At 44.4% G+C, this 23,372-nt stretch overlaps 2 protein-coding genes across 4 annotated transcripts; one reads left to right on the forward strand and one right to left on the reverse strand.

The window, feature by feature from the left end:
* Positions 1–122: 122 nt before the first annotated feature.
* Positions 123–8,525, forward strand: asah2 (N-acylsphingosine amidohydrolase 2). Its single transcript, XM_079757278.1, has 21 exons — positions 123–170; positions 666–793; positions 1,065–1,156; positions 1,469–1,612; positions 1,977–2,153; positions 2,292–2,419; positions 2,818–2,895; positions 3,019–3,139; positions 3,324–3,449; positions 3,635–3,721; positions 4,310–4,414; positions 5,014–5,095; positions 5,236–5,351; positions 6,016–6,110; positions 6,242–6,281; positions 6,468–6,566; positions 6,659–6,754; positions 6,879–7,025; positions 7,241–7,297; positions 7,407–7,495; positions 7,914–8,525. Exons 2-21 carry the CDS (start codon positions 670–672, stop codon positions 8,107–8,109), a joined length of 2,199 nt encoding a protein of 732 aa, XP_079613404.1. The 5' UTR covers positions 123–170; positions 666–669; the 3' UTR covers positions 8,110–8,525.
* Positions 8,526–10,755: 2,230 nt separating this feature from the next.
* a1cf (apobec1 complementation factor) lies at positions 10,756–22,934 on the reverse strand (the record flags this gene model as incomplete). 3 transcript variants are annotated; one of them, XM_079757099.1, is made up of 12 exons in its annotated part: positions 10,756–10,901; positions 11,281–11,432; positions 11,798–11,922; positions 12,344–12,606; positions 14,089–14,233; positions 15,381–15,518; positions 15,786–15,883; positions 16,331–16,495; positions 17,693–17,931; positions 18,434–18,564; positions 18,854–18,988; positions 22,836–22,934. In XM_079757099.1, 12 exons carry the CDS (start codon positions 22,932–22,934, stop codon positions 10,756–10,758), a joined length of 1,836 nt encoding a protein of 611 aa, XP_079613225.1. The 3 variants fall into 3 exon arrangements, with proteins under 3 accessions (XP_079613225.1, XP_079613224.1, XP_079613223.1); XM_079757098.1 differs by having other exon boundaries at positions 11,786–11,922; XM_079757097.1 differs by having other exon boundaries at positions 10,756–10,927; positions 11,277–11,432; positions 11,786–11,922.
* Positions 22,935–23,372: the final 438 nt, after the last annotated feature.

The following is a 23,372-nucleotide window of genomic DNA, read 5'->3' on the forward strand; positions in this document are numbered from 1 at the left end:
TATAACCACCTGAACTCTTGGTCACAGCAGGTTTTACCGTCTTCCTCTCTGATAAGCGGAGAGTGGAGGGGTTTTTAACAGTGTTGTGGAAAAACCTTTCCCTTCCCATCCCCAGAGCATTCTGGTAAACACCTTGCAGGATTAACAGGAAAAGTTTAAAACTGCGTAATGTAAGTTGTACTTGTATTACTTTTATATAGTATTTTGTACGTCGCAAAGTCTAAGTATAATGGCAGGTGGAAAAGTGTCTGGATGGACTTGTAAGCTATAGATGTACTAGTAGTAGTGGAAAAACAGATTGTTGTAGTAATCTCCCTTGAGTGTGTCTTTCTATTAATATCCAAACGTAGCGTTCTTTCTTTGCAGTTCTGTGGACCTTTCTACATATTGCACTGATAGTTTAGTATGCCTTGTTCTGACGACTTCATTATTTTGGCCATTTTAGCATGAAGTAATGCAATACATATCGCCCTTAAATGTAAGTTACTGTGTCTGTGAGTGTGTGCATGTGACTCACAGACACAGTAACTTACATTTAAGGGCGATATGTGAGTGTGTTCATGTGTATATGAGTCTAAGCATACTTTTTTGTTTGTTTGTATATGTGTGTGTGTGTGTGTGTGTGTGTGTGTGTTTGTGTGTGTATGCCTTTGTGTGGGCTACAGAGCCATGGCTGTGCGGCGCGTTCTGTGTTGTGGTCTCTCTTGTCTATTGGTGTTCAAGGTACTCATATTCCTCCTCGTTGCCGCTGTCACTGTGACATTGATCACACTCTTGACTCAGTCAATCACATGTAAGAACACACACACACACACACACACACACACACACACACACACACACACACACACAGGCCAAGATGCTTACACATGCAAACACACACAACCAAGCACACATGTGAAAACATATCTGTATACATACAAATATCTACATAAATCAGAAGGGTCTTAATAGCTGTAGTATCACACTGTTGCGATGCATACATTGCACTAATTCTTTCTGGTATCCTCTTTCTTCTCCTCCTCCTCCTCTCCTCTCCCTCCTCTCCCTCTTCCTCTCTGAAGACCCATACCCAACCATTCCCCCCCAGGACCCCCCCTACCTGATCGGGGTGGGCCGCGCCGATTGTACTGGACCTCCTGCTGATATCCCTCTGGTCTGTTTGACGCAAGCACACACACACACACACACACACACTCTCTCTCTGCCTCTTTCTCAAGTTTCACCTTTATTGTTTTGAAATTTTCAAAAACAAGATTGCTGATGCAATAAAATCCTGTCTCTCCCTCTACATCACTCTCTCTTTCTCTTTCTCTGCATCTGTCTCTCGCTCTGTCTCCCGCTCTGTCTTTGTATCTCTACCGTCTCTCTTACTCTCTCTCTCTCTCTCTCTCTCTTACTCTGTCTCTCTCTCTCTCTCTCTCTCTCTCTCTCTCTCTCTCTCTCTCTCTCTCTCTCTCTTCACTAGATGGGCTATGCTGTTCCCCAGCAGACAGCGGCCGGCATCCACACCCGTCTGTTCAGCAGGGCCTTCATCGTGGACGACGGGCATAAGAGGGTGGTCTTCATCACCGCCGATATCGGGATGGTTTCACAGAGGCTGAGACTGGAGGTCTGTCTGTCTTTTGGACATTAGATCAATGGCGGAAGGAAGGACAATATTTCTGACTTTCTGTCTTATCACTGAGCCATGTCTGGCTTTCTGCTGGACGTCCGTCTCCCGGTCTGTCTCTCGGTCTGTCTCGGTCTGCTCCATCTCACTGTATCTCCTGTTACATATATATAAAGATATGTATTTTCTGTCTCACCTTGTCCAATTCACTGTAATTCTGTGAGTCTATCTGTTGATCTGTCTGTCTGCCTCTCTATCTGTTTGACTGTCTGTCTCTATCTCCTTATATTTCCTGATAGTCATTATATATATATATATATATACATTTATTTATATAAATATGCATATATATTGTCTCTTGCAGGTGCTGAAGGCCCTGCAGGTGAAGTATGGGACCCTGTATCGCCAGGACAACGTGGTTCTGAGTGGGACCCACACCCACGGGGGTCCGGCCGGATACTTCCAGTACACCCTGTTCATCATCACCAGCAAGGGCTACGTCAAGCCCTCCGTCAAGGCCCTGGTGGACGGCATCGTCCAGGTGTGTGTGTGTGATGCACACAAATAATAAGGATAGAGATGTCCTTTGGACCTCAGAGGATAGCCATAGCCCAGCACATCCTTGTGAATCTCTTTGTAACCCACGATGACTGAGTCACGCCGCCCTGTTGGTCTCCAGAGCGTAGACATAGCCCACCGCAGCATCAGGCCGGGCCGGATCTACATGAGCCAAGGAGCCCTGGAGGACAGCAGCCTGAACCGGAGCCCACAGTCCTACCTCAACAACCCCCAGAAGGAGAGGGACAGGTGGGCTGGAGGAGGACCCGGAGGGGGTGCTGGTGGTGGGGGGGGCTAGTGATGGTTATGATGATGATGATGATGATGATGATGATGATGCTGAATGAGGTGGTGTCGAATGTGGTGGGGATGGTGGTGCTGATTGTGGTGGTGGTGGTGTTGGTTCTGCTGATGTTGACTATGTTGGTGGTGATTGTGGTGTGTGGGGGGGGGGGGGTTATGCTGATGATGGTGTTGATGAGTGTGGATATTGTGGTGATGGTGAGGATGGTGGTGGTGGTGTTGGTGGTGACGGCTCTGAGGTGCATCATTTCAATGATGATGACAAAACAGACTCAGTGCATTTCGTATGAAATGTGTGCAGATAAAACTCAAACGTATTGATTCCATTTCTTATCGTCTATAAGGTACGAAACCAATACGGACAAACAGGTGGTGGTGCTCAGGCTGACAGATCTGGACGGAGACGGTCTTGGTATGCTGAGGTACAGAACATACCCCGATTGTGGAAAGAAACTCTGAACAAGGAGGGAATGAGCTGTTCCTTTCAGAATTGTATCCGTATGTAATTGTTTTGCAAGTAATGAATGTCGTGCCCCTCCTGTCAGCTGGTTCGCTGTCCACGCTGTCAGTATGAATTACACCAATCAGATGATCAGCAGCGACAACATGGGATACGCCGCCTACCTGTTAGAACAGGACAAGAACAGAGGATCCTTACCCGGAAAGGTAGGTAGGTGTGTGTGTGTGTGTGTGCGTGTGTGTGTGTCTGTGTTTTTGTGTGTGTGTGTTTTTACTGCACTTTTTACATTTCAGTGATATTGAATATATAACATACCAAAAGTTATCGCAATCAAGTTATTTTTAATTGAGCCTACATCCCTCTGTCCATCCCCCTGTCTGTCTGCTTCAGGGTCCGTTTGTGGCTGGGTTTTCCTCCAGTAACCTTGGCGATGTCAGTCCCAACACCAGAGGCCCGGTGTGTGCCAACACTGGTCTGCCCTGCGACTACCTCAACAGCTCCTGTCCTATAGGAGGGGTAGGCACACACACACACACACACACACACACACACACACACACACACACACACGCACACATGCGCACACACATGCGCACACACAAACATACACACACACGCACGCACGCACACACGCACAAGATACACACCAAATTAAATGTGTCTGTATGTGTGTGTATGTGCATGTGCGTTTGTGTGTGTAGACAAAGATGTGTCAAGCATATGGCCCAGGTGAGGACATGTTTGAAAGCACCCGACTCATCGGACACAACATCTACAAGAAGGCCAAGGTACTGTCTGTCTTTCCTTTAAGTACTGTACAGCACCCTTATGTCTATCTGTCTGTCTGTCTGTCTGTCTGTCTGTCTGTCTGTCTGTCTGCCTGTCCTTCATGCGGCCTGGCGAAAAATCACAGCTGCCTTCTAAAGATGATGTGAAAGGGCAGACAGATGGTATCCTAGTTCTCTAAAAGGAAACTCTTAGTCAGAACAGGCTTCAAGAATGAGAAGTTATATAGGTGGAATGCCATTTAATCCAAAAATATGCTAGGCAGCTGTGTAGAAATATGCTAAGAAAAAAAAACCTATTTTTGAAAATGTTTCATATTGTTGATTGACATTGCCAATGTGGTAGAAGTCATCAGACAGCAAAAATACATTGCTGGTGAGGAATGCTGTTTTGTTGATACGATTTCAATTGAAAACGAACAACTATATAATACTATATAATCCTATATACTATAGAAATAATATTGGCAAAATAAAATAAAACATGATTGGCATGATTATAATGAGCTTAAAAGAAAATCACATTCTCATCTTCCAAATCATTCTTAAGGTTGTTGTTCTCCTCTGGTGTGTGGTTGCTGCTCCCTTTAGGAACTGTACGGTAAGGCGGACTGGGAAGTGACAGGGTTTCTGCATGCTGCTCATCAGTGGGTCAACATGACTGATGTCACCGTACAGATTAACTCAACACATACGGTCAGTATGCACACAAACCCACACAAATACACACACAAATACACAAACCCATACACTCACTTACTCACACACACACAAACCCAGACACAAACACACACACACCAACATACATACACCCACACACACACACACACACACACACACATACATCCGCACACACACACACACACACACACACACACACACACACACACACACAAGAAGACAACCATGCACTCACACATATACACACGCATTTGCCTTTGTATGTTTGTGTGTCTGATTGTGTGCCTGTGGCTGTACCTGTGTGTGTGTGTGTGTGTGTGTTTGAGTCCCTGCGTGTGTGCATGTGTGTACACTACCCTATCATCCTTGAGGAGATGCCTAATCTTTGCCCCTTTCCTTAACAACCCATATTTGAATACATTGAAGGCCAATGTGATAAAAAGCCGTTCCTTGATAGTAAAACAAGCACTTGCGTGTGTATGGGTGTGTGTGTGTGTGTGTGTGTGTGTGTGTGTGTGTGTGTGTGTGTGTGTGTGTGTGTGTGTGTGTGTGTGTGTGTGTGTGTGTGTGTGTGTGTGTGTGTGTGTGTGCATGGGTGCATGCATGGATGTTAGGCCAGGACCTGTAAACCTGCGTTGGGCCACAGCTTTGCTGCAGGGACCACAGACGGAGGAGGGGACCTGAACTTCACCCAGGGTCAGGATGGAACCCAACTCTATGAGGAGGAGGAGGAGGATAATGATAACAATGATTATGGCGGAACTTTGTATGTGTGTTGGTGCACCTGACTCTGTGCGTGTGTGTGTGTGTGTGTGACTGCGTGTGTGTGTTTGTAGGGGCGGTGGAAGGCGACCCCTTCTGGGATGGTATAAGGAATGCCCTGTTGGGAGAACCGTCCAATGAGACGCAAGAATGCCACCGACCCAAACCCATCTTGTTCAGCACCGGAGAGGTCGGCACAAAACACTGGTGCTGTCACACCAAAATCGTACCTTGGGCAAAAATTGTACCGCCTACGTAATCCGCGTTCGAAAATTCCAAACCTGCCAGGCAACGGACGATCGCACGATCGAACAATGACATAGGAAGGTTCATGAACATTCGTGCTCATTCATTGAGCGTCACAAGACGAAATAACATTAAACAGATAACGCTTATTTTACAAATGACATTTATTAGCGTTGCTCACTTTATATTTGTCTTGTATTTAATTGTTTAATCGCATTAAGCTAGTAAACTGAGTGTATTAACACAAGCTAGCTAGACTATGATACACTTTAAACAATGTTTACTAGCTAAATTCAATACAATACAAATATAAAGTAAAAATAAGTGTTATCTGTATTATGTTATTTCGTCTTTGGCAACATGAGCGCGAATGTTTTTTTAAACCTGCCTGGCAACGGACAATCGCGTTGAACGATGATGTAATGTTTCGAACGCGGATTACGTAGGCGGTACAATTTTCGCCCCCGGTACAATTTTGGTATGACAGTGCCTGTAGAACATCAAATTAACATGATGACGTACTGACAGACTCATAACTTCCTGTCTGGCTTGATGATGTAATGACTGCCTAATGACTTCCTGTCCGGCCTGATACTTCCTGTCTTCAGATGTCCTGGCCCGTTCCCTGGCATCCTGAAATAGTGGACGTGCAGATCATCACTATCGGCTCTGTTGCCGTGGTTGCCGTGCCGGGAGAGATGACGTAAGAGCATGACATCAGGATTCTGTTAATGCTACTCTGCTATCTTACAAGCTACATGAATGAGGCTCAGCTGGTAGGCTACCGCTAGCAACACTGATAAGGATCATCAATGTTCTCTATATTCTCAACAGAACCATGTCAGGGAGAAGAATACGAGAGGCCGTCAAACAGGTGACATACATACACACGCATACACATGCACACCAACACACGCAAACACACACACACACACACACACACACACACACACACACACACACACACACACACACACACACGCGCACACACACATGCAAACAAACTCTATAACTAACTAACTAACCAACTACTATATGAGTTTTTGTGTGTGTGTGTTAGGAGCTGGAATCAGGAAGTTCCTTTGAAGACACAACGGTGGTCATCGCAGGCCTGAGTAACACCTACACACACTACATCACAACGTACGAAGAGTACCAGGTATGTATGTGTGTGTGTGTGTGTTTGTCTTCAGAGATAAGAGGGGGAAAGAAGTCTCATGACGGCCCCCTAGTGACTCTATCCCTACTCAGATCCAGAGGTACGAAGGGGCGTCGACCATCTACGGCCCGCACACGCTGGGCGCATACCTGCAGAAATACACACACCTGGCCAGGGCCATCGCACAGGTGACCCGTCCATCCGTCTGTCTGTCTGTCTTTGCGTCCATCCATCTGCTTTTCTCTCTCAAAATGTTTATTGTATCTTCTGCCCTGTGTATGGTTTCTTCTTCGTTGGTTGGTGTGTCGGTAGGGTACAGAGTCTGAGCTCGGGGGGGGCCCTGCGCCTCCGTACTTTGCCAACCTGCCCAACTTGCTGCCTGCTGCGCCCGTAGACAAGAAACCAGTCAACAGCAGCTTTGGACAAGTGCTGGAGCAAGTGCTGCCTGTTTACAGAGTGGTAACGACACACACAACCACATATGCATGCATGCAAACACAGACAAACACACACACACACAGACACACACACACACACACACACACACACACTCACACTCACACACAAGCATAAACACAGAAACACCTAAACATAAACACTCAATCTCTTTAGAATTCAAGTTTCCTCATTGTGTGTGTGTGTGTGTGTGTGTGTGTGTGTCTGTGTGTTCACAGGGTGACGTAGTCTCTGTCACATTTGTAGCAGGAAACCCCAGGCATTCTGGTGACATAGTAAGTTAATACATCATTCATTCATTCAGTATTCTATTCATCTCCTCCCCATCTTCATCCTCTTCATATCTTGTCTGCTCTCTCACTCTTCTGACTGTGCCTGTTCCAGAGAGACAAGACCTTCGTCACAGTGGAGGTGTTCCAGAACACTTCCTCAAGCTGGGAAGTGGTTCACACTGATGCATCATGGGAAACCAGGTGAGCCGTGCGTTTCCACCACGGTTGTAGTCTTGTCGTTATTCTTCTACTCTTTTCTCTTCACCTGTCACTCCTCTCACCTCCCACTCCTCCTCTCTGCTCCACTTTCATTCTGCTTACCCCACCTCCCCTCACGTCTCTGCTCCTCACTCAACTACCTGTCTATCGTCTCCTCTCCTCCCCTCCTCTTCTCTCCTCACCTCACCTCCCCTCTTCTCTCCTCTCCACTCCACTCCTCACTTCACCTCACCTCTCCTCTCCCCCCCTCTCCCATCATCTCTCCTCCTCACCCCCCCTCCCTCTCCCCTCATCTCCTCTCCTCCCTTCTCCCCTCTTCACCTCTCCCCTCCTCTCCTCCCTTATCCTCACCCCCCCCTCTCCCCTTGTCTCCTCTCCTCACCCCTTCCCGGCCCCCCAGGTTTCACTGGGTGAAGGGTTCTAACCGAGAGAGCAACGCCACGGTGGAGTGGCACATCCCCTCCTCGGCCCAGCAGGGCTCCTACAGGATCCAGCACTTCGGACACTATAAGAAGATGGTTGGCTTCCGGCCCGTCATCACAGCTTACCAGGGCAGCTCCGACGTCTTCGCCGTCTCACACACTTATTACTACTGAAGCACTCATACGTGAAGAATGAGATGGAAGAGATGGAAATGCAGTGATAGGAGGGAGTAAATGATTTAGGTATACCATGTTTATGGCTGCAAGAGATTTAGATGATTGGGGGATGGATATATAGGTAAATGGATGCATGGATGGACGAATGGAGGAATTTAAGTTCAAACCATTTGACATTTGACCGGCTTGACGCTGACCTCTTGAAGCATTTCAAATCACATGACATCTTTGTTTGACCCTTCTAAAAGCAACAGGATCCAAACGCCAACGGCATCCTTAATTTATAAACCTTTTGTAAATAATCATTTTGCCAAGAATGAATGGCCACCAGATTGTCAGTGAATTAACTGTATGCTATCAGTATATGTAAAGCGACTCTCATTATGTAAATAATACTGATCATCAGACAGTATGTTGTTATGTCATGATCTTTCATTCCATATTAATTTTGGTTCAGTTGAGTACTTGTACTTACTTGTAGGTACAAATTAGTTTATATAATAATTATTATACAACGATTATTGTTAAGTATTTAAATATAAACTCACCCAACCTTGCTCTTATTTCAATGTCATTAAAATCAATACAATCATTTATTTTTCCAAATGTTTTATTCATTATATTGGGGCGATCATCGATCAAGGCACATTAGAATCATCAAAGCAGTTTTCTTCAAATGGGCCATTTTACTAGCGTACACTTTGGCTTCACCATTACAAATCACCGTCAAAACCAATTCATTAATTAGCCGAACCTCAAGCTATATGTCTCCAGTCAAATTATTAGAGCACAGAGAATTTATTTTTAAATATCCTCAAAAATGCTAAAAAAAGAAAGAAAATCTGGTATAAAAATAAGTTCTAAGTGCTACACACACTTTTAATACTGTCACTGCTTTGGCTAGTTCAAAGTTTAAATGTGTCATTCATGCGTGTTTTGTAAGAAACACCCGGAGCCAACCTGAGACGTATAAAGTTACTAACTGATGATCTGGGATAGATTGCTTGTGTCTAACATGATGTCACCAATCAGTCTGCTTTGCCTATAAGCTCTGGCATAATGAGTTAATTGAAAGTTCACTTAACTTGTCTTGCAAACCAAACAAAGGCGCTAGTGACTGAATATCAGGAAAGCTAACTGTTTGCACTGTTTGTACACTATCAAAAGGGATAAATGTTTTAATATTCTTGTTGTACCAATGTATATAAAACGTAATGTACAAATGTCATGTGACCCAAGGTGTTAATGACCCAAGGTGTTAATGTAATTAGCATTAGGTGGAATACAGGGCCCCTCATCTCAAATCTTTAACTTCTTTAGATTGTTTACTTTGTCTCCCACAAATAGACACTAGTGTTCACAGACAGAAACTGGCAGGCTATTTGTTAATTCATGAATAGAAGGGGAGGTTTTCTTTTTGTTATAAGAAGGTAGTTGTGGAAGACTGATCTACATCAACAATGTCATGAGGAATAGACCTTTACAATGTGTGTACTTCAAACAGCAACGAGTTGTCTCTTTAAACATGCAAACCACATTTTCACATTACAACATTTGAGAAAACTGGCATGGACTATGGAACGGCTCTCTGTTGTTGGGACGCCTGGTATGGCATCTTTACATTTCAAATTTTACAAGTCTAGAGACAGAGTTGGGACATACATTTCTCTGGCTAGGCTTCAAGAATGGAATGGAAAAAGTAATACACAACAAGAATGGGTAAATATACAAACATTATTAAACCACAGAAAAACCCATGAAGGCATTAAGTACCAACAAAGCTCCTTCGAAATGCCCTTGGGAAAACCTAATACTTCAGTTCTTACATACCTCACTACCTGGGCCGGTAGAGAACAGTGAAAATATATGTCAGCAGATTATGTTTTCTAAACATCAAAAACAATACTAAATCTCAAGAGGGAGAACTTTTTTCCTCTTCATGCATTTGCTTCCACATTGTTCAAAGAAAACATCTGGAACACGAGACAGAATAAGTAAACTAAGAACAACAAATACATTACATTGGCCTACATATGCAACGGAAATATTGAGGGAATTGGATTTAGAAAGAAATGTATTGAACTAATATGGTCTCTTATTTTAGTTATGTACAGATAACTAATTGAAAAATAACAAAGATGACGGCTGTTCTTTGTATTAAAAAGTAAACACGCTTATTTTTTTCAAAAAATAAAAAATACAAATCCACTTAGAAAAATACATATAGAAAAAGAACCCATTCCCAAAAATAGTTGTCAAGGACAGCCACAAAACACTACACACCTATATCATTATTCTGTTTAATTATTGGCATTTTTAAATTCAAGGAATAATTAATTCAAATAATTAATACAATTTCACCTTGGATTGTGATTGTAAATATGAGATCACCTATTTGAAAAAGAAAGAAAGGTAAAAAATTAATAAAATAAAAATTGTCAGAAAGAAACAATCTTTGGCAAATAACTACCAACCAGCAGTCAGAATGATAAAATCTTCAAGGAAAGTTTCCTTGGCCCTTCAAAATCTTTTAAAAACCCTGACTTTTTCTCCGTCAACTCCCAAATCTCCCACCTCCTTTAATTTATGTTAACATTCAACATTCAAATGCGCCAAATCCGTTGTTACCAAAGTCCGTTTTGATTAGAACACCCCATATCCGTCAGCGTGGCGGGTTGCCATGGCGAAGGCGGGGTATCCCTCGTAGGTGGTGTAGGCCATGAGGTCCTGGCCCATAGACACCGCCTGCTTCAGCTGGGCCGTGGTGGTGGGGCTGGCCAAGGGGTAGCCTGGAGACAGAGGAGGGGGGAGAATCCTTTACAATGCATTATTTATTATCCGTCGTTACAATGCATCCACATTCTGTTGAGGGCATTTGACTCTGATGCTCAGCACTTTATTACTCGCGTTGAAAGGTGCTAACCCGTGTGTATTATTATACTGAACCTACTGATTCCTGAACCTACCAAACGTCCAGGTAGGCCTACGATAAGAATAGATTCCTCTTGCAAAATAATAATGTATATTTCTTGAATTACTCAATCATTCACGGACATGGTTAGTACAAGTTTTTTATTCATGGCAGGAGAAAAAAAAGGAAAAAGAAAGAAAAAATGTAAGGTTTTAAAGAAATAGTTAGTTGGGTTTGGGGTACGGACCTTCACATACCTGGGAAGGCCACTGAAGTTACGGCAGCGTTGGCGGCAGCGAGGTCGGCGGCGCCCTCTGTTGTCAGGCCCAGGGTCTGCAGCGCATGCTCCGCTGCGTGCACCTTAGCCTCGTCTACAGCACTGCACAGCTTAGAAGGGGTGAACGGATGGCTGGGGGACCCGGAGCAAACAGAAAGAGAGACAAATGTCAGCAAGGAAATAAATGGTGTTATTGTGCATGTGTATTGTGCAGAATACTATAATTAGTACTGTCCACCCCTCCCCATCAATCAATCAAGCCATCATCCATCCATCCCCCCTCCATCCCTCATCTGGCCATCCATAAATACTGCAAAAGTATACTGTAATAATACAAATATTTACAATGATACATCTAGAGAGAGAGAGATGGAGAGATTCACCTGATCCACCCTGGCGTTCGCATTGAAACGACATTTTCTGAAATTGATATGAAATCCCCCAAGGCCCACAAAGAGTTGTTGTCTGTGTCCTGATAGACTCACACGTTGGGGTACTGCGTGGCGAGGGCGGGGATGGTGACCTTATAGAGGAACAGCTGCCTCTGGTCAGGGCTGATGGCCGAGTGCAGCTGGTAGACGGGCTGGCCCCAGTTGTTCTTCTGACACACCTCCTCCAGGACCTGGGGCCGGGGCAGGGGCGCAGAGAGTCAGGGGGAGACCGCGGGGAGCACGTGGGCACGTGGATACGGTGGACACGGCACATGACGAAGGTGAACTATTGTCTCACGTCGGCCGAAAACATGAAACCGAAAAGGGCGTTGAAGTTCAATCCATTTGTGCCTACATTTGTTCTGTTAATAGTCACACTTGTTTCAACGGTCATTGGCGCTTTTAGAGGTAGAACCGCCTGTATGCGGCTGAAAAATTGGTTTGTCTCTTTCACGAAACTTCACAGTTGCATAGAAAACGAGAAAAATATCATTCCTCGGTTTTCATCCAAATCGGCCAGGGCTTCATTGTTACTCTCTCAATCGTCCCGGGACAAACGACCCCGACGCCAACCAATAGGGTGCCAGTGTCCCCCCGGGCGCGGCCACTCACCTGCGGCGGGTGCTTTATCTCGGGGAGCTTGAGGCCCATGGCGGAGGGGTTCAAGGGGGTGAGCTCCATGCCGGGCAGCAGGTCGTACAGCTTGTCCTCCGCCCGCTTGTCCGCCTTCAGCCCGTAGGCGGCGCCCATGCCCCCGCCGGGCGCCGCCATGCGCCCTACGCCGGCCACGCCCCCCGCGGCGGCGTAGGCCAGGTAGCCCCTCCCCCCCAGACCCCGCACCCCAGCAGCCCCTACAGGTACAGTCATGTAAATTTCTACAGGAAAACCAAGAGGGCATTGAAATCAATCAAATCACGGGAAATCAACGTTGGAGGAAAGCAAAAACAAATTAGCCTGAGGTGCGGAGATGGTTGTAGCCAGATTCAGGGACTTCTTCGATGAGCCAACGTTGATATGTATGCAGGGTGCGATTTGTGAAAAAACCAGAGGGGGGGATAATTTTGAGAAACATTTTAAAATGTTTCAAAATGAAGACGGACCCTGTGTATTTTGGTTGTTAATTATTACGATGTAATGGTGAAAATACTTTGGGTGGGGGGGATAATTTTTATCCCCACCGAGGATAAAAATAATTCAGCAGAGGGTAGGACGTGTAAACCAGAGGGGGGGATAATCCCCACCATCCCCACCGGCAAATCGCACCCTGTATGTATGTATCTAATCTTATCTAGTCTAATCTAGTTTAAAACTGAGTTTAATCTTATCTAATCTTGTTTTATATAATGGTATCTAGTCTATATAATGTAGTCTAATCTATTCTAATTCAAAATAATTCAATTCATGGAAATAAATTCTAATCAAATCTAATCAAATCTAGTCTAATCATGCATAATATTGTATAGTTTAATTGAATGTAATATCATTTAAATGTGTTGCTTCTACTCTATGTGTAGTGTTTGGACCCTCCCAATCAGGTAAAATATTATGAATCAGCTCGTGCACGGAGCGAGGTTCAGTGAGGTCGAGGCTACAACCATGTCGCTGTATGATTTCTGCTGAGCCAGCACAGTACAGTCACATGATTCTTCTCCTCAAAAGGCTCTGCTTGCTGGGAGGTCAATTTGAATGATCACAACGTTTTTTTCTCATTTGTTTTTTCATTGATTAGACGAACGAGCACTTTGGACTTTTGGATTTTTCATTATGAAATATGTGGATTACCTTGATCCAACCACAGGTTCTGAATTTGAAGTGAAGATGGTGTGGACCTTTGATCATTGGTTTGATCTTATCAAAGAAAATTTCAATGTGATTTGATTTCAAATTGATTGCTAGTAATACTGAAACATTCATTTCCTTATTTGTGTTTTTGATTCAGTCTGTAGACTGTAATATGCAGGCGCAGAGAGATACAGATTGTAGTAAAGTACATTCAGTCAATCAGATATCTAATTTAACAATATGGAGTGCAAACACATAAACCCTGTTATTCATGTGCATGTGTGTTTGTTATCCAAAAATGGCATGATTCATTTTTGAGTAACAAAATGTAAACTCCAAAATAATGAATCAATGCTCAAAGCCACTCAAAAAGGGGGTCTGAAAACCAGATTGGTGGTACCATAATGTGAGAAAACTCATTTCAAGGCTCTTTTCAAGGCTTTTGATTAACAAACGGTAGATTTGTTCACAATTATACCATTATGATAAATAATGTAACGCACCATAAAGTATTCAATAACTCTAAATATAAACACAGCTAAACTAAACAGTGAGTTCCGGGGCCCTCTGCTCACCTCTGACCGAGGGCGGTCTGATCAGGCCCCGCCCCCCGATGTGGGCCTTGGAGGGCGGGAAGCGGAACTGACTGGGCACGGCCGCGTACGCCTGGGGCGCGTAGAACACGGGCGCGCCCAGGTAGGCCGCGGTCGGGTCGTACACCTGGAGGGGAGGGGGGGAGGGAGGGAGGGAGGGAGGGAGGGGGTGGGTTTAAGTGAAAATAAATGTGATAAAATAAGAAAATAAGAATCACAGACATTTAACAGGTATAACGCAATTAAATAACTTACGATGAAAAACCTCATAAAAAAACCCATAAAAAAAGAAGATTAGATTAGATAAGATAATAAGCAAGGGTTGTTAGAAAAAACTGACACATTACAGTAATATCTGAGTCAAGACCGGCACTCAATTCTGATAATCCAGTAGAGCAGTGGTTCCCAACCTTATAGCTGGTTCAGACTACACGATTTCAGCCCGATTTTGCCCTGATTAGTTCGTCGCAGACAATTTTGCAAGTCGTACACGATTTTGAAAGGTTGGGGACGAGACAAGGTCTTGTAATGTGACATGCTTGCGATCTGTGATGTTTTTGTCTGCGACGTTCGAAAACCTCACAACGAAAAGTTTGGCATGTCAGAATTTTTTGGGGAATCGCATGACGTATCCATTGTTGAGATGACATGAGGGAACCCCGCCCCCAGTTGCGTGAGGGAACCCCGCGAACAGCTGGAGGTCACGCGCAGTGTTTACCAACTGACTTCACTGCACTACGCTGAGTACACAGTTACTACTACAAAAATGAATACGATCAATAGCAAGAAGAATAATGCTAATAAAGAAAACGAGAGAAAATGGAACAACATAATGGAGACAACTTTGGTTGAAATGTGGCAACAACTTCCCTGTATTTTCGACGTGTCCACAAAGGAGTTCCACGATAGGGTGAAGGGATACAGCCTGGCGAGAAATAGCCGACGCCCTTGATCTACTCGGTAAGTTTGGAGCCAACAGCTGTTGACGTGCTAATAGCTATCATGAACCTCAAACCGCCAGCATAATGCCTAGTGCTAGGTACTCGGGATCCATTGTTGACGCTCTGTTGCTAGCACTTAACTTCAAGAATAAATTCAGACGCATCCCCTGCAGGACCCTCGCGTACCACCAGCGGCACGCGTACCGCAGGTTGGAACACAACTGCAGTAGATGAGGTCCCCGTATAATCAAACGCTGCTACATTCAGAGCTCTGAGCGGCGTCCTCTGTACCGTTGTGCTGAAGGTGGGCGGCGGGGGCTCCGCCCTGCTCACCTGTCCCACGGTGTAGGCGGTGTAGTCGGCCTGGTGCAGCGAGCTGCCCCGCCCCCCGGTGCCGCGGGTGTAGCGCACGTAGCTGTCCTTGTCCACGGGCTTGGCTAGGGTCACCTCGATGGGGGATCCCTCGATCAGCTGGAGGGAGGGGGGGGGGGGGGGGGGGAGAGCGGAGGGGTCGTTGTGACGGGGGGACGGCTCACAGAACGGAGGTCAGAGCAGGTAGGAAAACTAGACTGGGGCGTCCACATTGATAGACGTAAGGAAATGCAACAATTTGTAATAACTGGTTGCTGTCTGTGAGTTGTTAAGGCTTATTTATGGGTTGGAGTGGGGGGGGCCTGTACTCGATACATTTAGATTTGAGTCTCAAACATCCGACCGGAGACGGACGTAGGCGCTGACCTTCCCGTTGAGGGCATTCATAGCGGTGATGGCGTCCTCCCGCAGAGTGAAGTGGACGAAGGCGTAGTCTCGGATCTTCTTCACGCGCTCCACGGACCCTGTGGAGGAGCAGAGGCCTCTTCACGCTCACGTCACCCCGTTCGGCGGTCACTTTAACACGTGGCATTTCATTGAAGGGACGACTTGAGTGAAAACTCTCCAGCCAGTTGAAATGATTCAATGGTTATTTGTTGTTAAATGTTATCATCACAGCAGTACTCTTAAAAGTCACCAGTAGTAGCATCACTTTTGCTACTTCGTACTACAATACTAGTACTACAATTATGTTATTACTACCTGAGCAATACTGCTGTTTAACACTTTCGTTATTATGTCTCTGTTGTAGTCACCAGTGTTATTATTAGCACTCCTTCTAAAAGTGCTATAGTATATGAAGTGTCAACCTAGCTTAATGCTGTTGAACTCTTTCTATATCAGCTCTCTGCTATTGTCAACAGTTTTAATATCAGCACTACTACTAGTACTATAGTATATGAAGTGTCTACCTGGCTTGATGCTGTTAAACTCCTTCTCTATGGTCTCCTCTGCGGTCTGCAGCATCAGGTTCCTGATGTACAGAATCTTGACGGTTGCCATGGTGTCCTCATCCACCTCCACCTCTGGCTCCGCCCAGTCCACGGCGATAGCGTGGCCCCACAGCTGAATGCGGCCTGAGGAAATGTAAGGAGACAGAAATGTCACCTTAAATCAACGAAGACTAGTCTATGGAAACGTACATAGATGCATGGAATCGAAGGAAATAGATTCAGAAAATGTGTGTGTGGGGGGGGAGAAACAAGCTAGACTGAGGTCAACAAAACAAGACACTACAGAGGTGGAGCTAAAATGGCTGCCAGTAACAACACTTAATTTTATTGAATAATTAACCTCTGAATTTCACATGATGTGACAGTTCATTGAAATAATAGGAAACATCTCACACAACTCATTTACCAAGAATCGGGAAATACCCTGTTACTGAGAACTAGTTTGACCATTTTATTAAGGCGTTATCTTAATTCGTCAATATTCTTGCTTCCTGCTTATTACCTGTATTCCTCCACTTTACTGGAAGCCCTTTTCTACAACCTTTTATTGCACATTGCATTTGACTTATTGTATTCATTATTTTATTGTATTTTTTACCCACAGCTACATGCTGTTTGAATTGAAGTACTCTACACAAATTAAGTCTAAATAACTGACTTTTGAACAAAACACCAATCCAGCAAAACAAAGCAAAGAAACAAGGTACAGACATTATTGAAGATTACAAAGTTTATAATATTCCCCCATACGCTTCTGATAAGGTGGTGATACCCACAACACATCTACGTGTTACGTATAAACTGACTAGCTTATCTGTGTCATATCTTATCACGGGAAGGTCTCCCCAGTGTCGGACCATGACCCTGGAATAGAGGTGAGTCGATCAGGTGACTCAGCAGAATGGTGACTCACGCAGCATGTGGGAATCACTTTACCTTCCTCACTGAGATCCCTATCTTTTTAAAACGTAAAATTGCATTGTTTTTTTCAGGTTGGTTTTGTGATTATGATTTGAATTGGGTGTAAAGTCATTAATCTTATTTGATGTAGCAAATGCTTGAGAAATTGTAAAAATTAAAGCTCATTACTGCCTCAGAAATCCTGAGGCAATCGATTGATTCAGTTTAGAAATGTAGAAATTTCCTAGTTTTATTGGAGGCAGGTACAATGACATCACATCCCTGCTGTGTCTCACATGCCTGCTGTGTCTCCTATTCCACTGTCGGACTTGCATTCCTGACCTTTTGTGCTTCTGTGAGCAGAGGTTCAATCCAATAGAGTAGCAGTTAGATCCAACATGGCCGCCTTCGGTTCCCTACCTGGCAGCAGTTTGCGGCGCGCCATGGCGGCGGCCCGGTGGCTCTCGTACTCCACGAAGGCAAAGCCTCGGTTCTTGGTCTTGTCGGCGGCGCTGGGGTAGACGATGACCTCTATGACGCCGTCCGTCACCTTCCTCATCTCCGTCAGGATCTCCTCGCGCTTCTTGGTCTTGGGGATTCCGCCCACGAAGAGTCGGCAGTTGTCCACGCTGGCGCACACGCCCAGCAGACGGCCGTTCCTGAGGACGTTCAAGACGTTTCGGACGTTTGTTTCAAACGTCGAGCAGTTTGAAAATAACCGACAACAGACACGGATTTACCTTTTTTTTAAACAAAACATTAAAGACAGACAGGGAATTGTCTCAAAAGGGACGTTTCTTCAAAACTGACTGATCGTGTGAATGCCTAGTTCTAGCATTTGTGAAATCACAGATATCGAACAGCCATACATCCACAACGTTATTTCTCCATCTATGATTTGTATGTTCTTTCATACCTTAATAAGACAGTGAAGACAAACAGTACAGAGGGTTGAATGAGAAAATGAATAACATGCAGCCTCTGACCACAGGCCGGAACTAACCCTAAGTCACGGGTTTATTAGTGCGCCCATCCATAATATGAATTAAACATTGGTACTTAATTGAACATAATTGAACATAGACTACTTCTCAATGGAGTGTTGGTGTGTAAAAGTGAGGTGCAATTGGCCTGGGCGGCAACGTCATGACAACCACAAACCTGATCTCATAGTTATTGAGCTGCTTCATGGCCGTCTTGGCTTCCTGTTTGGTGTTGAAGGTGACGAAGGCATAGCCCCTGTTGTTTCCATTGAAGTCCATCATCATCCTCACCTCATACACCTTACCAAACTGAGAAAGGAGGGGGAGGGGGAGGGAGAGAGAAGGCGAGAGAGAGAGAGAGAGAGAGAGAGAGAGATTTATGATAAACATTTACAGAGATAGGATGCAAAAAAAGATACGCTGAACAATCCCAAACTAGATAACTTAGATACACTTTTGTTGATAACCTCACATGGTCATGTAGATAAAGGGTAAACTATAAGTATTAATCGGTCGACTTGGGTAAGAGATATTCCGTATGGACCAGTAAACACAATCTGCATGTGTTTGTAAGTGTGTTGAGTCTCCTCCTGCTCACCTTCTCACAGAGAGGCACCAGTTCGTCCTCAAACAGGTCTCTGGGGAGCTTCCCAACGAAGATCTCACTGCCCCTCTCTGGTGGGGGCCCCTCCCAGCCCGGCGGGGGCCCTCCAAACCGCCGCTGGCCATTCTCCTGGGTGGAGGAAACACAAACGTCTCAGTCGGGAGAGGCAACAGTGATGCAAGACACCGACACTTGCTCTTGCTTATTGCACGGCTACCTACTAAATAAGTCATTCACTTGTAACAAAATATAACAGTAATATAATTATTTTATTGCTTTTGCTAATTAAAGTTGTCCGTTAGATTCTACATTTCAAATTCTTATGTTTCATGGATCAGGAAAATTATGTAACAGACATAAACTATAACATTATATGATTGAGCCACGGAGTGTATAGGTTTCAGGCCCTCGACTGACACGCCCGTGCATGCACACACACACACACACACACACACACGCACATTGAGAGATACAGAGAGATAGAGACTACTGGTTTGATGAAGGTAGAGAGATAGAGGGAGATGAAGGGGATATTGGAGAATGGGTATGATGAGCAGGAAGGGATTTGTCATGTTTCTACTGCGTTGGCGTACCTTGCCCACATGATGGCGCAAACACACAAACTAGCACACGCACACACACACACACACACACACACACACACACTCACACTCACACACACAAACAGACACACATACACACACACACACACACACACTCACACACACAGACAGACACACATACACACACACACACACACACACACACTCACACTCACACACACAGACAGACACACATACACACACACACACACACACACAGACACACACACTCACACTCACACACAGACAGACACACATACACACACACACTCACGCACACACACACACACACACACACACACACTCACACTCACACACACAGACAGACACACATACACACACACACACACACACACACACACACACACACACAGACAGACACACACACACACACACACACACTCACACTCACACACACACACAGACAGACACACATACACACACACACACACACACACACACACACACACACACACACACTCGTCACTGAACAAGAACTTTGCAGAAAGCCAAAGACCTTTTTCAAAAGCCAATTTGCCCTGCACTTATCCTCTGACTCTGACGTTGACAGTCAGGTGGCTGAGGTAACGTCTGCTTCAGGTTAGTAAGGTGGGCCCCATTTGTGGCCTAATTTCGAACAAATGCAATAACTGCTGTCACGTTCTTATATACAGTGGGGCAAAAAAGTATTTAGTCAGCCTCCAATTGTGCAAGTTCTCCCACTTAAAAAGATGAGAGAGGCCTGTAATTTTCATCATAGGTATACCTCAGCTATGAGAGACAAAATGAAAAAAAAAATCTAGAAAATCACATTGTCTGATTTTTAAAGAATTTATTTGCAAATTATGGTGGAAAATAAGTATTTGGTCAAAAACAAAAGGTCATCTCAATACTTTGTTACATGCCCTTTGTTGGCAATGACAGAGGTCAAACGTTTTCTGTAAGTCTTTACAAGGTTTTCACACACTGCTGCTGGTATTTTGGCCCATTCCTCCATGCAGATCTCCTCTAGAGCAGTGATGTTTTTGGGCCACACAGACTTTCAACTCCCTCCAAAGATTTTCTATGGGGTTGAGATCTGGAGACTGGCTAGGCCACTCCAGGACCTTGAAATGCTTCTTACGAAGCCACTCCTTCGTTGCCCGGGCGGTGTGTTTGGGGTCATTGTCATGCTGAAAGACCCAGCCACGTTTCATCTTCAGTGCCCTTGCTGATGGAAGGAGGTTTTCACTCAAAATTTCACGATACATGGCCCCATTCATTCTTTCCGTCATACGGATCAGACGGCCTGGTCCCTTGGCAGAAAAACAGCCCCAAAGCATGATGTTTTCACCCCCATGCTTCACTGTAGGTATGGTGTTCTTTGGATGCAACTCAGCATTCTTTCTCCCTCAAACACGACGAGTTGAGTTTTTACCAAAAAGTTCTATTTTGGTTTCATCTGACCATATGACATTCTCCCAATCCTGTTCTGGATCATCCAAATGCTCTCTAGCAAACTTCAAACGGGCCCGGACATGCACTGGCTTTAGCAAGGGGGACACGTCTGGCACTGCAGGATTTGAGTCCCTGGCGGCGTAGTGTGTTAGTGATGGTAGCCTTTGTTACTTTGGTCCCAGCTCTCTGGAGGTCATTCACTAGGTCCCCCCGTGTGGTTCTGGGATTTTTGTTCACCGTTCTTGTGATCATTTTGACCCCACAGGGTGAGATCTTGCGTGGAGCCCCAGATCGAGGGAGATTATCAGTGGTCTTGTATGTATTCCATTTCCTAATAATTGCTCCCACAGTTGATTTCTTCACACCAAGCTGCTTACCTATTGCAGATTCAGACTTCCCAGCCTGGTGCAGGTCTACAATTGTGTTTCTGGTGTCCTTTGACAGCTCTTTGGTCTTGGTCATAGTGAAGTTTGGAGTGTGACTGTTTGAGGTTGTGGACAGGTGTCTTTTATACTGACAAGGAGTTCAAACAGGTGCCATTAATACAGGTAACAAGTGGAGGACAGAGGAGCCTCTTAAAGAAGAAGTTACAGGTCTGTGACAGCCAGATTTCATTTTGTCTCTCATAGCTGAGGTTTACCTATGATGAAAATTGCAGGCCTCTCTCGTCTTTTTAAGTGGGAGAACTTGCACAATTGGTGGCTGACTAAATACTTTTTTGCCCCACTGTATAATATATTATAGGTGTATCAATTTCTTTGACTCACACAATACTTGGGTAAATGCCATTCATTCAATACTCATCTCCACCAATTTCAACCAATAAAAGGATGAACGAATGAAGGAATTTGATGTTTAATTGCCAAGCTTTTCAGTACATATAAACAACAAAAACTAACACAAACAATTCTTGAAAAAGCATTTGAAATGTTACTGATGTAATAACAGAATTGATGCAATCTCTGATATCTGTTTCAGCTGTTAAACATGAGTTCCACTCATTGCTTGTAATGGATCATTCTATCATTGATATTCATTGTTATTTAAAGTATACTATGCACGTTTTCCATACTTGCTGCTGGGAAAATTCAATGCGTATAAGACTAACACGAAAAAAAGCAGAACATATGCTGACGTCAATGCCACAATACTAAAGTACTTTTTTTTTTTGCTTAAGCTTCAGTGCATGAAAAGTAATTTAAAAGTGATTGATATAGTTAGTTAAAAGCAATAGAATATAAATCTATATCCTATCTTAACCTATTTCTTGGTTCTGTTCTATTTTGACTCAGATATATTCTTAAAAGAGGTCCCCATAGTGAGTCTTAAGAATATGTGAGTAATCATTATCCAAAGACAGGCTTGTGCTCAATAATAACATGGGGCTGATACTGTGGAGTGGTTACAATGAACTCTAGTGCACAGATAACGCTGTTTTTTAACCTTTGAGGCTGTTAATAGAGTGAAGCATTTTTCCAAACCGCTGTGTTTGATTAGATTGTTAGTGGTTTTTCTTAGCTTCCATTAGTACCTGAACATTTGTACAATTAGTACATTATGCATACATGTATTTTAATACATGCTTGTGCGCACACACACACACACACATGCACACGCGCGCACACACACACACACACACACACACATACAAACACGCACTCACTCTCACACACATATGCACAATCACTCACTCACCCACACACTCACACACACACACACACACACACACACATGCAAACACTCACTCACTGACTCACACACTCACATACAAACACGCACTCACTCTCACACACATACGCACAATCACTCACCCACCCACCCACCCACCCTCACTCACTGACTCACTCACTGACTCACTCACTCACTCACTCACTCACTCACTCACTCACATACACACACACCCACACACACACACACACACACACACACATACACACCTGGAGCAGCTGATATCCTGTGCGTTGTATCAGGGCCCTGAGGGCCACCTCCTTCTGGGTCCCCGCCAGGTCGTCCCCTGCTTTCTGATTGGATTCCATTGGGTGTGATTGACAGCAATATGTAAATCAGGGAAATTAGGGGTGCTCACTGAAACACAAAAAGATGGACATGAAATGAAGGTAGTTCTGTCTGTACGTTGTGTAAGAAGTACTTAGATATATTCAGATGATACATACAGGCGATGGAACCATGGCCAACATTACATTTGGCAATACACATGATAGTTTGTTTCCTATTAAAAACATGAAACAGAGATGTTATTTTCACAAGGCTCTTTCTGACACTCACTTTATTCAACCGGTCAATATAACTATAACTATTGAGTGATGATTACATTTTGCTGATTAAAATTGATTTGTTATTGTAATGTTAATTGACACTGAGAATTGTAATACGGATAATGGATTCCAAATTCACACCGTTGGAGAGAGTTGTCTCTGCCAACTCATACCCAGACTCAGAGCGCACATGGGTTG

Source organism: Pollachius pollachius, assembly GCF_949987615.1.
Source record: "Pollachius pollachius genome assembly, chromosome: 19".
Taxonomy (NCBI): Eukaryota; Metazoa; Chordata; class Actinopteri; order Gadiformes; family Gadidae; genus Pollachius; species Pollachius pollachius.